The sequence below is a fragment of the Seriola dumerili genome, unplaced genomic scaffold, assembly GCF_002260705.1.
Source record: "Seriola dumerili isolate Sdu_G_001 unplaced genomic scaffold, Sdu_1.0 BDQW01000017.1, whole genome shotgun sequence".
In the NCBI taxonomy this organism is placed as follows: Eukaryota; Metazoa; Chordata; class Actinopteri; order Carangiformes; family Carangidae; genus Seriola; species Seriola dumerili.
In genome coordinates this window covers 3672047-3687908 of record NW_019174272.1, presented here as the reverse complement: position 1 = coordinate 3687908, position 15862 = coordinate 3672047, and the positions used below count along the sequence as shown (strand labels likewise).

At 40.9% G+C, this 15862-nt stretch overlaps 1 protein-coding gene across 1 annotated transcript in view; it reads left to right on the top strand.

Annotated features, from left to right (window-relative positions):
- adgrv1 (adhesion G protein-coupled receptor V1) overlaps nt 1-15862 on the top strand; it is a 96199-nt gene that overhangs the window by 63181 nt on the left and 17156 nt on the right. The window contains exons 88-90 of the mRNA XM_022753992.1: nt 3623-3739; nt 8405-8583; nt 11775-11932. Of these exons, the coding sequence (XP_022609713.1) occupies nt 3623-3739; nt 8405-8583; nt 11775-11932 (454 nt within the window). The remainder of the gene's footprint in view (nt 1-3622; nt 3740-8404; nt 8584-11774; nt 11933-15862) is intronic.

Here is a 15862-nt window from a genome sequence, read left to right as displayed (position 1 = left end):
GCATATAACCTGATTGACTCCCCACCTCCCTCTCTTCCATTTTATCCTAAAGTTTGTGCTGTGTTTTTTTGTGACATTTAGCTGTCCTAGTGTGAGACATTCTGTTTGACCAAAGTGTAATTAGCTCCAGGGAGGGGAGTAATTTCCTTAACTCTGTCACACCCTATTTCTGACACCTTCACTTCATTTCAAAATAGAGATAGTATTTATTGGTGTAGTTTCATAATCACATTCCAGTTTATGCCAGGCTCAGATAACAGGAAGTCTAGGCTGAGTTCTGCTCCAGGGACTTATCTGGTATTGAATAGTTAACAGCTAAAATCTGATCACTCACAAGGAACCTCCCCACTGATGCTAGTTCAGTGGGAATGTTAAGTGATTTTTTTTTTAAAAGTGTTTGTGGAGTTTCTAATCCCAACTGTACACAATTTATAAAAAACTTTTTTTAGCCAGACACAGCTAGATTAACATAAGCTTTACTGCCTTGGTGCACACTATATAAAGTAATAAACAACCCAGAGGAGGATCATTTCCCTGTGTTTATTTTAAGGCTTGTTTCTATCCTCCCATGTAAATTGTCTCCCATGACAGTCTGGCTGTTTCTAGACAGATAAAACGACCCTTCACTACACACTGTCCCAGAGATTTGAACTGCAGCTTGATCCAATCTGCACAATGTGTTTGAGTATGTGTGTTCATATATTTGTTCTTCTAACCTCTCCAACATCATATAAAAGAAAGCAAATCATGTAAGAACCCTTCCCAAGCAGTTGAATTACTTTTGGTTTTATTTACAGTTTTATGCCCTGCCCTTCTATTTAAACCATTTGACATGAAGTGTGATATATTAACCAGACAGCGGTGACAATCAAGTAATATGTAATAGACATAAAAGCAATAAAAAAGGCAGGTCAGGGTCCAGAGTGTGTTTACCTGTCTATGTGACTGCTTTTTTGAGGGCCTTTTGAAAAGACAGATGGCGACCAGACTGGCTCTAATCAAATAAAATCTTCATGGAATTCACCCTGTTACATATTTACTCACCCAACTTGGTTCACCGTACGAGTTTACCTGGTTTCTTTCCTAAGCCAGGTCATTCCTAGCTTAGGGCAATCGAGGACAGAGACACACAGACTGCACATCTGGGGGGCAGCCACCTGTTAGAGAGTCTATTCACACCACTGCACACAAGCACCCCTCTAAGCCCTTTGCCCTCCTTTCCTCACAAAGCCATTTCTCTCTACCTGTTATGTCATCATTTCACCACAGGTCAGTAGTTTCAGTGCTTCAGTTGTTATCCCTGTGGCTATTAGTGTTTGTCACGAAAGGCTAGATGTGTTGGCACATTGCTGTGCCATGTTAGTATTTCAGTACTGACAGTATTGTTGTGCTGTAGTTACAGCACAACTGAATTTAAATCAACCCAAATAATCAAGGGAGATGAGCTGAGCCAAAGTGATTGGCAGTAAGTGTGACTAGCCCCTAACGCTCCAACTGAAAAGTTATCCGTCTCCAGTTCCATGTGTGCTTTGGGTGCACACAGCCACAAAAATACCTAAAGTGCGCTGCCACCCTCTTGTTGCATGCCACACTTGACTGTGCCCTATGCTTGATTTCACAAAATTAGAGCCTTTTGTGTTAAACAAACATGCGTGTGTGTACTGCATGTTTACTTATGGGTATGTGTCTAGCATCCTACAGTTTATTTAGCGTCTCCCGCTCAGTAGTTTCCCCATTGTTTTGCTTTCGAGAAGATAGATGGTGTGTCACACTGTGCCTTTGGCCAAATGAGGCTGACGCTCTGCCAAAAACACACAAGCGCGCCGCATAATCTTTGTTCCCATAAGCTACCTGAACAGCTTCTCCACTCAGGCACAATTCCAGGCAGTTCAGGCATGAATTTCCTTCCTGTGCCATCCCTCCCACTCACACCCTACAGGGCTTGGAGCACGGATGGGAAAGTGACTCATGATTCTTATGTTTTTTACAAAGGCCCTGACTTTTCCCCTTAGTCAACAGGAGGATGCAGACAGGGTTAGTAAGAGCTGGAAAACCCAAGAATGGTTATTTAAGGTTTTCCTGATGGGTTTTTGAAAATTTCCTGATGGGTTTTCTTACATTTCAAAATGTAAGAAAATAGGACAAAGAAAAAACACTTCAACAGAACGTCTTGTAGAAAAAACCTTTGAGTATCGACTACATTGATCATCACCCCAGTCAACAGGCAGGATTTAGAACGGCATGTCACTTAATATCATTATTTATTAGGCGTAACCTCAGCACAAAACCAGTCAAACTAATAGAAGCTGTGTGTGTGTGTGTGTGTGTGTGTGTGTGTGTGTGTGTGTGTGTGTGTGTGTGTGTGTGTGTGTGTGTGTGAGAGATGTAAACCGTGCCTATTTATCTAGTTACTATAGCGACTCTTCTGCTAAGCAAATTAGCTGAACCCATAGGGTGGTATCAGAAGTATACATTAGCTTCAGAACCATGTGTTTTGTTAACTCAAACGACTGTAACAGAGCTAAAGAGACACTGTTAAGATGCTGCTTAAGAAAAGCCACAAAATATATAATAAGTAGTTTGACAGAAACTTTCCTTTTTACCTGAAGCTGTGACTGCCACTGTATGTCCCTGACTGCTGAGTGTAATGAATATAATGTAAGTAACATTTGACACCAAGTTATCACTCTCCCCCACATCCCTCGGCTCCTGCACACTTCCATTCACCCTCTTTCTGGTCCATGGCACTGGCAGCATGCCGACAAGCTGCAGGTTATGTAACAAACGCCCAGCTGCATTGGCACCGTACTCTGTCAGTGCCAGAGGTTAATGAAGCTCTCTGATGGACAGCGGAGCAGCAGTATTTTCTGCTGCCCTCATGGGTTTTCCACGCAGTCGTGCTTCCAATGTCACAAATTGAATTTTGGCCCTGGTGCCTTCCCGCCTACTAAACTCTCTCCCAGTATCTCTCTCTCTCTCTCTCTCTCTCTCTCTCTCTCTCTGTCTCTCTCTCTCTCTCTCTCTCACACTCACTCACTCACTCTCTCTCGCTCTCTCTCTCACACACACACACACACACACACACACTTACTCACCACAAGCTGTTTTCTGCTGCGATTCTGCAATGCTCTTCCATTATTTGGTGAAATGCAGCACTCAGACATTTGTACAAATGTGTGTGCGCGGGATGACACACGAAAACATATTTGTCAGTGTTGTTTATGTTGTTGTTTTTTTTATTATTTTTGCTCCCACCAGCATAGTTTGCTGCATGGTGATGTAACAGGTCTGCAGGATAGGATGTCTCTCTTTTGGAGGGGGGGGGGGGCTATTTGAATCCTGCTGTCTGTTTTAAAAATGTATAGACTATAAAACATGCAATATATTGCCTCATGCGCAACATGCCCTTCTGACACTGCAAAGAGTACTGCACCTGCATGTGTTCGAGTGTGCCAGGTTGTCATACAAAACATTACCATGTTCTCTGAAAAGAGCAAATTGTGAACATACATTAACTGCCATAAACAGCTTGCTGCTGCTGCTGCTGCTTCCAGTGTGAAAGGCTCATTTACACACAATGGTAACGACTTCTAAATTTGTCTTTTTATTTGTTTTTCTACAGATCTGTTTCCTGGTGTCAGCTTTCCGTGGCCGAATGTTTTCAGAGGACAGTTGTGCTACTCTGGCACTCTTCTCTCACTATTTCCACCTGAGTCAGTTCTTTTGGATGCTCATACAGGTAATACCAGGTGAACCAACAACACTAGATACACTTGAGTCTTAGCTATAACTAAAAAACTTTGGCTCCTTACGGCATTAAACCTGAATATTTGGACACAGACAATATTATTGTTACCCTTACTACAGGCACACCAGCTATGCAACGAAATTTAGTGCATCTCCGTAGTGGCACAAACGTTTAGGATAAAAACATAAGATAAGACAAAACAAACACACTCAATAAATAGTATAAATAGCATACACATGAATTATAAAAACAGGTGTGAACAATCAAATTTTGATAGATGATTCTTTCTTTGGTTAGCATGAGCAGTGATATTGCTCTGTTTCTGCTCATTTTCCTGGAAAAAGATATGAGGAGACCGTTTAACTGCTTCACTGTTATCACTGTGTAAAGCTGTGTCTGTGCAGTCTGCAAACCTCAACAATGAAGTCCGTTCAGTAGGCCTTTAATCACACAATGGGCCACAGTGTTGAACAGTAACACAAGAAGGTAAATAAAGTCAGTCTGTTGGTCAAAGATAAAGTGTGCAGTGGATTGAGTGTTTTATGATCGTATTGTTTTTCCAGTTAGTTTGTCACTATAGTTTGTTGCAGTTAACAACAAAGGTATTTCTTGGAGAGGAATCCCTCTTTTTCATATCAAATATATTCCTTATATTTCTTCTCAAGGGCACTTGTAAGTAAAATCTCCTCTCCTCCTCCTGCTCGTTTTCCTCATGACTTGGCATAAACAGGGTTCTTAGTCTTTCCTTCGTTCCTTACGTGAAGCATGTGTTTTTTACGTAATAAGTAATGGAACTTCATTCCTTTACCACGTGGGCTTAAGCAAGTTTTCATTAGGGGGCGAGATGAAGGTACCACAATGCCGCATGACATGATCTTTGACCTTAGACTGGTACCACTTAGTAACACCTCACCATAGCAGCCCCTAACCCCTCCTTCTTGACCATCTGGCCTCTATTTCATTTTGCTCTCTCTTTTGTGTCGTAACTGCCAAGAACAAAGCGGCTCAGGCAAAGTCCTGACTTCAAGATACTAAGGCTTGATTCACCCTGGCAGCCACAGTCTAACGGACATCAAAAACTGAACTTTTCTTTACTCCTTAAACACCAAAATATTAGACTTGCTTTATCCGTTCTCTCTTAACATAACTATAAACATACATTAGATCTATGTCACACAAAAAAGCTAAAGAAAAGAGCATGATTTTTAGCTGGCAGTGTAAATCTTGCTTAAGCCCATTTTAATCCTTCAGAGAGACTATAGATGACTTCTGACCTGCTGAGAGAGTACAGGAATGTGGTGAACATAGGCCAGAGTACTTTATCATCCCCTCTAGAGAGGACCACAGCCTCAGGGATAGACCTTTTACCTCAGTTGATCCTCCTCTTCGTAATCCCGCCCTGTAGAACCATTAACTTTTTCTAACTGAAACAATTGATTGTTCCTCTTGTTTATTTGTTTAGGATTTTTAAAACTAAAAAGAACTATTTCAGTTTGGTTAAACAGATTTGATATAGGTTAGGAAACTAACTGAAATTGACTGGGTGGTGTCTGACTGTGTTATGAAAACTGTAGTGAAAGCTCAGGCCTAAATAATAATCACATTTTGAGGTGGGAAACATGATCCATTGTTGTGATAACTAAAAATCTCTTAAAGCTGTTATTCTGTGTCCAACAATGAGCCAGATAATAAGAATGTGTGCGTCATTCATGGTGGGGTAAAAACATGTTCCACCACAAAAACATGGGCTACATATTCAGCCGTTATGGACTGTCCTAGACCAGTATCCCCAGGAGAACTGTCCCGAATTGAACTTTGTCATTTCCCTCTTGTGTAAGTCTCTCGCTGTTTCCATCACTCTTACATCTTTTACACTGTGTGACGTTTGTTAGTGAACATAATCTTTGTTTATGTAGTGGATATAATCTCTCCTGGCACATACGTTATTATTTGTGGAGAATTATAAGATTAGCCTTTTGAATAAGCTAATGGAGACTGACCACTATAGGGTTATAATGGGACCAAGCAGCGCTGTACATGCTGAATGTATATATGTTTTTTGGGGGGTTTTTTGCAGATTGTTTATAGATGACCTCTGAGATATAAAAGGGATAAAGGCTCAGGCCAAAGGCCAAAGTATGGTAGTAGAGCTGATATGATCTAGTGGAGGAAACATAAACTATGATTCACCTCAGAAGGAGTTCAAATAGGAGTCATTCTTAACACTAAGGGTGTAACGATTCTGAAAACCAAGATCAAAACCACAATACAAACATCCACGACTGTGTATCATGATAACGGCCCACCAACGCAAACCCGCTGCTACAGCTGCAGGTGCAGTGTGTTGAGCTCTCATTATGTTACTAATGTAAAAAAAACTTATAATAAAATTATTTCTTTTTACAATTAACACTGTAAAATGTAAATCACAAAATTAGTTTTCTATTTAGAATAAGGGCAAGCTGTATATTTTGTAGATATTGCACTTTATCTTTTTTCCTACTATGTGTGTCATGTGATATTTTGGTCCAATCATGATGGAGTGATCGTATCTGTGGTAAAGGTTGGTAAAGGTGCCCCCAGGCACATTCAAGTCAGCAGCGTGGTAACATTTTGCCCCCCCCACCCCCCCCACCCCCACCTCTCCCCCCCAAAAAAAAAAAAAAATTAAAATTAAAAAATAATAATAATGGTTTGAAAAATGGTATGAACCAAATCCTGGACTCATTACACTTCATGCCAAAAAAAACCTCTAGTCATTTCGTCATTTCTGTATTGTCAGCAGCTATAGTAGCTGAAAATGAAAATATTGGTGCCACTCTGTCCTCACCAATGTCTCAGTATTGACCCGTGTGATGTCTCACCGCTCACACCCCCCCCCCTATCAGGTAGCTGCTTTCAGCCAAGTGGATGATACGAGTGGGCGCCAGCAACCCATCTCAGTCCATGAAGAAGACTTAAATCAATAACTGCAGCGTGTGTGGGTGGGTGTGTGTATGTGAGGATGTGCATGTCCAATAGTTGGTCAGGGAACTATGCGCTGACATAATGCCAGAAAACAGCCAATAATTTAATCACTTTCCAGACCAGCTTTTTCTTGACTGCAGAGGCTCGCAGAGGCAATCTCAGTTTATTGAGAAGCTGCATAATATTACATAACAATACTGTACAGCTCTTACCCAGGAAAGTCTTACTAAAGCCTTGGCTGCACAGCGTTCTTCTACCATGTTTCACTGTTCCAGTTAGCCAGACAAACAAACTGCCAGGCTTTGTAGTTCGTGTTTTACCAGTAGACATATTTCATTATGATAGTGGATGAGGCTAGTCAGTCAACCAGACATGTGGTCAAACACACAGGTGGTGGTTTTTCCAACAGCACTACTGTTAAAGGGTCTTTTCACCCAAATCACAAAAAACACTGAACCTTCAATTGTATCCACCAGTTTATTTACATTTCTGCTCCTTCACTCCACTCCTTTCTGGGCCTGGATAAATAAAACAGAACTATCCTCATGTTTAGATATCATCAGATGTAAGAAAATATTGAAATTTTTTTTTTTCTTTTTTTTTGTAATTTGGTTGAGCCGGCCGTTTAAACAATTACTTTCCTGATAAGGCAAAAGCATAACCAATCATCAAGCCATAGAGTCAGCAAGCTTATCGATCTGTATTCCTGCGTTATTCTCAGGCCGCAGTATCAACGGTCAGCGAGACATGCAGCCATTGCAGCGGCAACAGTTCAGAACAGAGTTACCCATAATTCATTTACTGTATCTCTGTGGCTCCAGCCTGCTCACAGCCAAGGAAAGGCAGTTCTTGACTGACATCACGCTATTGTCTTAAGGCAGTGTAGTCAAGCTGTTACACAACTGGAGTGCAGTTTTGTGCATATGTGTGTGTCTGTTTGTGTGTATTCTTGTGTGCTTTTGCATCGGTGTTTGTTGTTTCAGTGGTTATGGTTATGGGATGGACAGAGGTTATCAGAGGGTTCAGCATCTCTTAACTCCCTGTCATTAGTTGCATCACCATGTCCTCTTTGCAAATGTCCCGCTTAAGTGTTTGCAGACAGATGGACAGTAACAAACATTATCAGCTGCTGCTCATCATAGCTGTTGAGCTGTTGCATAAATGCATGTTACTCTGAGCAAAACAATGGACTTTAACTTTAACCCCAGCCTGCATTGGAAAATGGAGAGCTACTCCGTTTTGCCCTTGAGCTTATCTTTAAAACTTAATTTAAAATTAAACGTTGCCTCTCACCACCAGTGTAGCAGTTTAAAACTGAAGATACTGTATGACATTGTTTGCTGAGGTCCTCACACAGGGATAAGACATTGTCTCTGTGTCATAACCAGCAGGTCTTCTGAAAAGCCACTTATGTAACAATGCAGGGCTTAGTGCATCACATGGATGAGTCTATCAAAGCCTGCTAGATTACAAATATAGCTGTTGTGGGTGCGATAAAAGTGTGGTTGTATGACACATGAAAAAAATCAATCAAGTCCAAACACTGCCTTTCCTCACCACATTACTGGGCTGCTATAGGTTTGAGAGAAATATTAAAACTCATAAAGGTGTTACATGCGCTGGCACATGTCTGTGCCACATATCTTCACAGTCCTGTACACATGTTGTTTTCTCAAACTATGTCCCCAGGCAGTGAACTTCTGGCAAGTGCTGGTGATGAATGACGAGCACACTGAGCGCCGATACCTGCTCTACTTCCTGTTGGGCTGGGGACTTCCTGCTTTGGTCATCGTTGTCCTGGTCATCGTCTTGCTTGGTGGTTTTGGATGGACCATACACACTGTGTACGGACTGGTACAAGGAGATGTGTGAGTGGACATTGCAAAACACATAAACACACACAAGCGGTCTGGATAACTGATGAAAGGCAGGTGGAATAGACACTAATGCAATCTGTTTTCATAAGAGGACTTATATTTCTGAAAGTGGTTTGTGTCAGCTATGGTGACTACAGTTACTTTTTTAGGTTTCGCTAAATTCCACTTCAGTCGAGAGCAAACAAAAAAAAAAAAAGCTGAGCCAGTGACATCATATGAGGAGGTATCTTGCCCAATCAGAATAAGGGAATGAGTTTCAGTGTTTACATATGTCTCCCCACAGAAAGTCTTTACCTTGGAGGTGGTGGCTTTCACACAGCAGGGTGCCCAGAGGAAGGGAGAAACTTTAAATTACCCATATACTGTATGGCTTTGTGTGTGTTTGTGCTAAAAATAACCGACTGCCATCTTTGTATAGTGTACCTTAATCCTAGAGCCCAACAGATGAGGTCACTTTGTGAAAACCTGCACAATGGTTTTCTAGTCAGGCGTGTGTGTCTATGTCTTTCTTTCGTATGTCTGCTATTCGTGTGTGAAGTGTGCATGACGGGCGAAGTCCAACACCAATGAAGCTGGAACCCTTAAATCACATCTAAAATTAGCCAGTGGTCCGAGGTGTGGCTGTTATCCTTGGGATCGAGGGTGTGCATGTGTTTCCTGTGGGTGGGTGTGTGTGAGACAGTGAGCGTACACATGAGAGATTTAAGGACACAGAGGAGTATTCAGTTTCCCAGGAAGCGTACCTTCCTCTTTGAGGGTATGAGGCAGCCTTTGAATTCATTCCTCCCTCTCTCTCTCTCTCTCTCTCTCTCTCTCTCTCTCTCTCTCTCTCTCTCTCTCTCTCTCTCCTCATCAATCAGTGTAAACAGGTAGCCACTTGTTTTCTCACCACTCAAGTTGTCTCAGTTTATCTGCTGCCTGTGTACAAACAGGTGTCATGCTCAGACCTTGCATCAGTAGGTGGTTTTTTGTAGCTGTATGCATTTTGTCATATATATTCAAACAGCTGTTGTTGTTAACTGTCAATGAAAGACCTTTTATTGGTACTTGCCGCAAAATAGATAGGTAATTGAGTATGGAGAGATGAGTGCATAATAGGGAGGGGAACTATTTAATCACACAACTGGTCTCCACTTTTTGCCCTGTTTTTGTCATGATTGGACAAAGCAGAAACTCTGACCATAAAACGAGGACGCAATTAAATTTTGATATTAAAGATGAAACAAAACTTAAACTTAACAGACAAAATTCTGAAATAAATGTTCATTGTTATTTTGGTACATTTAAGTATTTTTGTAAAATATAGATATAAAAGGATTTTACAATAATACATACTCCAAGATTCAGTACGTATTGTGGCTGCTCACTTAAGCCTCAAATTTATTGATTTTGTGTTAATTATTTAAAATAGAATGTAGTCCTCATTCACTTACTACATCATCTATGCACAACTGATCAACAGAGGTGATCATAACAATTTCAATTACAATAACTTTAAATTGGATTTGAATTTGGATTTGAACAAAATTTATATACCGTTCTTATTTGAATTGATAAACTATGTTACCTGGACACAATGATTCATGGTTAGTTTGGCTACGTTACAGCCAGGCTATAAAGTTGCTCAAGTAATTTCCTGAGGAGGCTGGACATCCCACAGAAGCTGTTGTATAGTCTTCACCTGTGCAAATGTAAATCTATAAGTCGAATGTCCTGCGACCACATTATGTAAGCTAGAAGCTACCACAGGAGCATGTATCTTTCCTTAAGACAAATTTGATTTATATCATTATCTTTATATTATCTTTATATTAGGTGTTCCCTGAAACAGGCCCATGTGCTTTAGTGACCCACCGCCTCACTCTGTGGTATGTATAAAAAAGAAAATCCCAGCAGTGTTTCTATGAAAACCACCCATAAAAGGCATTGCTCACTTTGTTTCTTCTCTCTCAAACCATGAATTTAGTGAAATGGGCCCCTGGGTAATGTTTTCTCCATCCACTACAAGAATCCCTGGGATTCCACTTTCTTGTGAGACTTTCAGTACATTAGGATCTCATCCCGTCACAAGGCCACAGCAGTATAAATATCCATATTCCAGTGTGTTTACACTCTCATCGTCTGGCTGTCTTGCTGGGACATGCTGGTGATGCAATACTTTATTTGGCATACTTCATGTTATGTTATGGCTAGCATAGTTCCAATTATTTCTCTGCCATTACTCAAGCCCGCAGTGAAGTCCTATCTGTGTTTCTTACGCTGCCACCAAACAAGGGGGCGAGCTTGTTTTGTGAAAGCCATATGAGTGTTTTGATAGTTGTTTGGCAGTTACAGTTTATTTAAGGATGTTGATTTTCCCAGAGAACAATATTTCACCCAGTTTTCTTTAATAAAAGCAAAACATGTCTGATTGGAAAGAAACTCCAGAGATTTCCCAGGAGAAAAACAGAGAGATAGAGATAGTAAAATACTCACTCACACTAAAAGAGAGATAATAGAAAGAGAAATAACTTGATCTTAATTGGAAACAAAAGGTAGCTCTAATGAAGAATTCCCCTTTTTTAAGGAATAACCTTTTGATGTTTTATTATGTGTATTAAGCCTGAAATTCAGCTTGTCCTCAAAGAAACTTTTTTTTTCAGCAGTTGAACTCAGATTACCCACTCCACACTCATCTCCTTTTCAAAGCAGGAGACAAATATATCATGTTGTTTGTTCATTGAAATGCTCTTTCATCCTTTAAATAGAAAAATGCTTTTAAGCGTCTTTGGCCTTAGATGTTATCCAGCTCTAGCTCCAGGGTGACCTGGTTAAGAACATGCGTATTTTGCCGCCGAAGGCAAAAGCTGCTGTTGAGCAATAATGCTGTGAGTCTTAGGCAGGATCAGAGATCTCACTGGGCAGCTCGTGTTTGTGAAACCTGAAGAAACAAAGTCTTAACTGGAGTAAATATAGTGCAATACACAGATCTAATCTAGGTTTCCGTTTCCCAGAGCTCACCTTTGTGGCATCATGTGAGGAAGCTGAGCTGGACAAACTCTTTGCTTAATGCTTTTTAGCATGACTTTGCCTTCTCTCACTCTCTCACCTTCCTCTTCTTTTCTCAGACATTCTGCTTTTTCAAAAAAAAAAAACTGTGAGGCAACACTAAACACTCATACTTCTGTCCGCTCTTCCTCTAGGTGTTTTATCCCGAACATCTACGCAGCTCTGTGCACGGCCGTGCTGGTGCCTCTCATCTGTCTGGTAGCTGTGCTGGTCGTGTTCATTCATGCTTACCAGGTTACTCAGCAGTGGAAGGCCTACGATGACATTTATCGCGGACGCACCAACAGCACAGGTACCCAACACACCTGCAAATATGTGAACAAGTACACAAACGCACACACGCATGAATTTGAAAATGTGCACAGCAAAGGGGGCAAAGCAGTGTGTGCACACAAAAAAGATAAGAACTGAACATTGTTTGCATGTACAATCTCAGTATCATTCACTCCATATCTCTGCGGTATGCTCGCATACAAATACCACAGAAACAAGTAACCTGCTGCCAGGATGCCCTTAGTAACTAGACTGCATCCACCCCTATTTGTGGCTAAAAGTTTCAGCCCCTATGTCGCTCCGTTTACATGCTCTGTCTGTGTCTGCTGTGTGTAGCCAAGGATTCATGTCACAGACACTCAACAGGAACAAAATGTTTTCAATACCTGACCTTTTATGAAAGAAATTATGCTGACAGCCTCACTTTTCTTCACCCATTTCACTTGTGTGTGACTTTGTGGAACGATTTTCAGAATTTTAAAGCACCATTTAGATGTTGTTAGGAATAACGATAGTAATGTGTTTTAAAACAGGCTGGTGCCCAAAACCTTTCTACCATACTTTATGTGTTTCAGTTACATATTTAAAGTCATTTAAAGCACTAAATACACTCAATGCAGTATAGTGAGATCTGTGTCAACAACCTCAAACTTGTGTAACATTTTTGTTTGCAGAGAAATAACCATGACAGAGTTACGGTCAGTATGAATCAGGAGCATTTATTCAGTGCAGTCGGTCATTTCGCCCACACATGAAGATCCTAGCCAACCACTTTAGTCCCTCGGTATCATGGCTGTAATCAGTGGCCATTGGTGAGACTCAGCAGGATTTAGCTTGTTTTGCTCAGTCAAGGCCCTCCGATGACAAAGCAAAGCCTGAATTAGTGCCAGTCCTGGTGAGCAGTTTGCCCTACACACTGTGTGCGGCCTCTGAAGCAGTGTGAGAAATCAAAACAGCATTTTGCTGAGCTGCAGGTAGGTGTGCGTTTTTAGCAGGAGAGCGATACTTTCTCATTCACAAACCAGGCTGAGGTTAAAGGTCAGCCTATAGGATTTTTTATTTCTAGCAGGAGACTAAGAATATGTCTGCTGTATTTTAAATGAGAAGAGAGAGGAAGCAGTCAGCACAGCAAGCAAGGTTTCAGTTCCCTCTAAATTTCTTATTTACACAGAGTGAGAGAGACAGAGAGAGAGTGAGTGAGAGAGCGAGTGAGAGAGCGAGGAAGTAAGGGAAACACACAGCGCACACTATTCAAACCAGCAGTGTAAAGTCCTGACTGACTGTTTGTGGCACAAGCACAGAGGACAGCAGCTGCACTGTGAAAATGAATAAATTCAAAAGCACACACTTGGACAGCAACACTCTTCATCAAAGTTCATGCAGTGGTGTGTCAGTGTTGGCTGCACCTTTTAGTTGTTATTTGTACACACAATGACACACTACAACCACCTATACACATGCACATGAACTGTATATAAGCATTAACACAACTTGCACACAAAAAATATGGACTGCATTTAGTTTTTGTTTTGTTTTGTTTATCTTTATTGTTACTTTTGGCAGAGTGCACAACTCAATATATTAGTATTGACTTCGTCTCAATATGTTCAAGGTCCAAGGAGTTCAAAGGGAGAATAAAACAATGTGAGGGATATTGTATAGTTGGAAACACAGGCCATGCCCCTGCACACTGCCTGCTTATCTACAGTTTGCCAAAGTTGGCTTGAAAGCAAAAGATGCTGCTACAACAGCGCTGAGCAGTTTCAGACCTGCAATATGCAGTGGTAAGACATCCTCTGATGATAAAAAAAAAGAATTTGATTAGCTTTGATTTGTTCATCAGATGTGTTTTTGATAGGTTTGATAACTATCTTATATTCCTATTATGCATCTAGTAATGTGAACTCTATGTCCATTCAAGATTAGCACAGAACCTGTGCGAAAGCTGATGCCATTTGGACCATGAATGTTTAGGTCACCAGCATTTTCAAATTCCCTACTGCAGCAAACAACTGATCAGTGTGTGTGTGTGTGTGTGTGTGTGTGTGTGTGTGTGTGTGTGTGTGTGTGTGTGTGTGTGTGTGTGTGTGTGTGAGATTGTGTGTGTGTGTGATTGTGAGAGGTGAGATATAGCAGGACTTCTGACGTCAATGAACTCTAGTAAGCGTGCCAGCATGTGCCTGCACGTTCGTCCCGGCCTGCAGACCTGTACCTCAGCAAAGATTGGAAGTGACTGATAAAAACAAAAACTAAACTTACAACAGCGCCCATTCAAAACACATCAGTAAGGCCTTATCACAGTCCCCACTGAACCCACAAGGTGTGTTTGTAAGACATGGTGTTCTTTTGAAACAGAAGAATTTCGATTTTCAACAGAGCAGAGTTGAATGAATAACTACTATTGTTCTATTTTTATGGCTCCAAGTGTTTCCTGACTGCACTTTGATCATTGATTGGCCAGGAATGTGAAAATGAACAAATAAAAAGTGATAATGTTTGATTGCAGAGAGCTATATTATGTGCTTTTGGGTTTTTGAAGCTGTGCAACCACTTAATTCTGATGCCAGCCGTGTGTTTATATTTTGCTCTCACAGCCTTGTTATCAGTAGCCTTGAAATACAAACTCCTTTGTAGATGTTGTTCACGATGGAGTCATTTTCTCATACATGGTTTTACCAGATATATTTCTCAAGGCTACAGTGAGCACATCTCAAAGAATTCAACTTGAAATATCTGGTTGAGAGAATTTTATTGTTTTGGTTTTGCTTTTAGCAATAATTAGTTCCCATTGTAAATAATTACTGGCTATAACTAAATAAAAATATGAAGAGTGTTACCTCAGATTAATGTAAACTCTAAAAGAGAAAAGCCTGAAACTACTGCTGTGGTCTAATGGCAACAACTTTTAGAGTCTAATAACAATAACTGCTACCTGCTTTAACTAAGCAGTAATAACTAATATTAGCTGCAATTAGTCTTAAATGAATATTCTTTTCAATTAAACAATATACAATAACATAGCTTGTACCATGCCTATATGTTCACACTTAGTTCACACACATTGCTCGTGCGTGGGGTGTTTCTGCGGACTCAACACACACTTATTACAGCTTGTTGTTATTGCAGCTGCTGACCTCTCTTTGACAGTAATGTCTGCACCGTCTTGAGTTTCTGTCCTGGTGTTTTTGTTGAACTCATGCTCTCCTCTCAGTTTGTCTTCTCACACCAGGAACCCTGCTCTGATCAAATGTAAACTGGAGCCGGTCGGCCTGTGGAGAAAAGTAGCTCCCTCGTGTTCATCACTTAGCATTTCTCCAGCGGAGACCTGAGACCCTCTCGTGTGTTTTTGCTTACATATGCATTCACGCATGTCCATAACCATACAAACATATGTACACATGCAGTCACTGAAAATGCTTGTCTACTCTGTTTATTTCTGCTTCTTTGCAGAGGTATCAAGCCAAACATTCAGTCAGCATTTCGCAGTCAGTTTTCATTTGGCTCTGGGAACCTGCTCTTACTGTGGGAGCTCTGCCTTGTCCACACGCTGGAATGTGCTTACATGGTTGGAAAAATCAAACCAGGGAGGGAGGAGATGGAGACAGATGTGTGAGATAGAAGGGACATAGAGAGAGAGAGAGAGAGGGAGAGAGGGAGATGTAAGACGTTGGTTTTGAGACAGAATGTCCCCAGTGGGCTTAAAGCACAACAAGACTAAGTGTGAAATAATGATACTGAAGCAACAGGAAACAAACTATGAATAAAACCTTACAGGAAATAAGTCTCAAAGCAAAAGGGGAAGGCATGCAAAGGAAGAATATGAGAAGGAAACATTGCTCAGAAAGTATAATAGGGTTGCACCAGAGGAAAATTGCAGTGAGATAAGAAGCAGAACCTGAGTGGAACTGGCAGGGTGGTAGAAGTGGCACCTAAGTGAGGACTTTTTGTG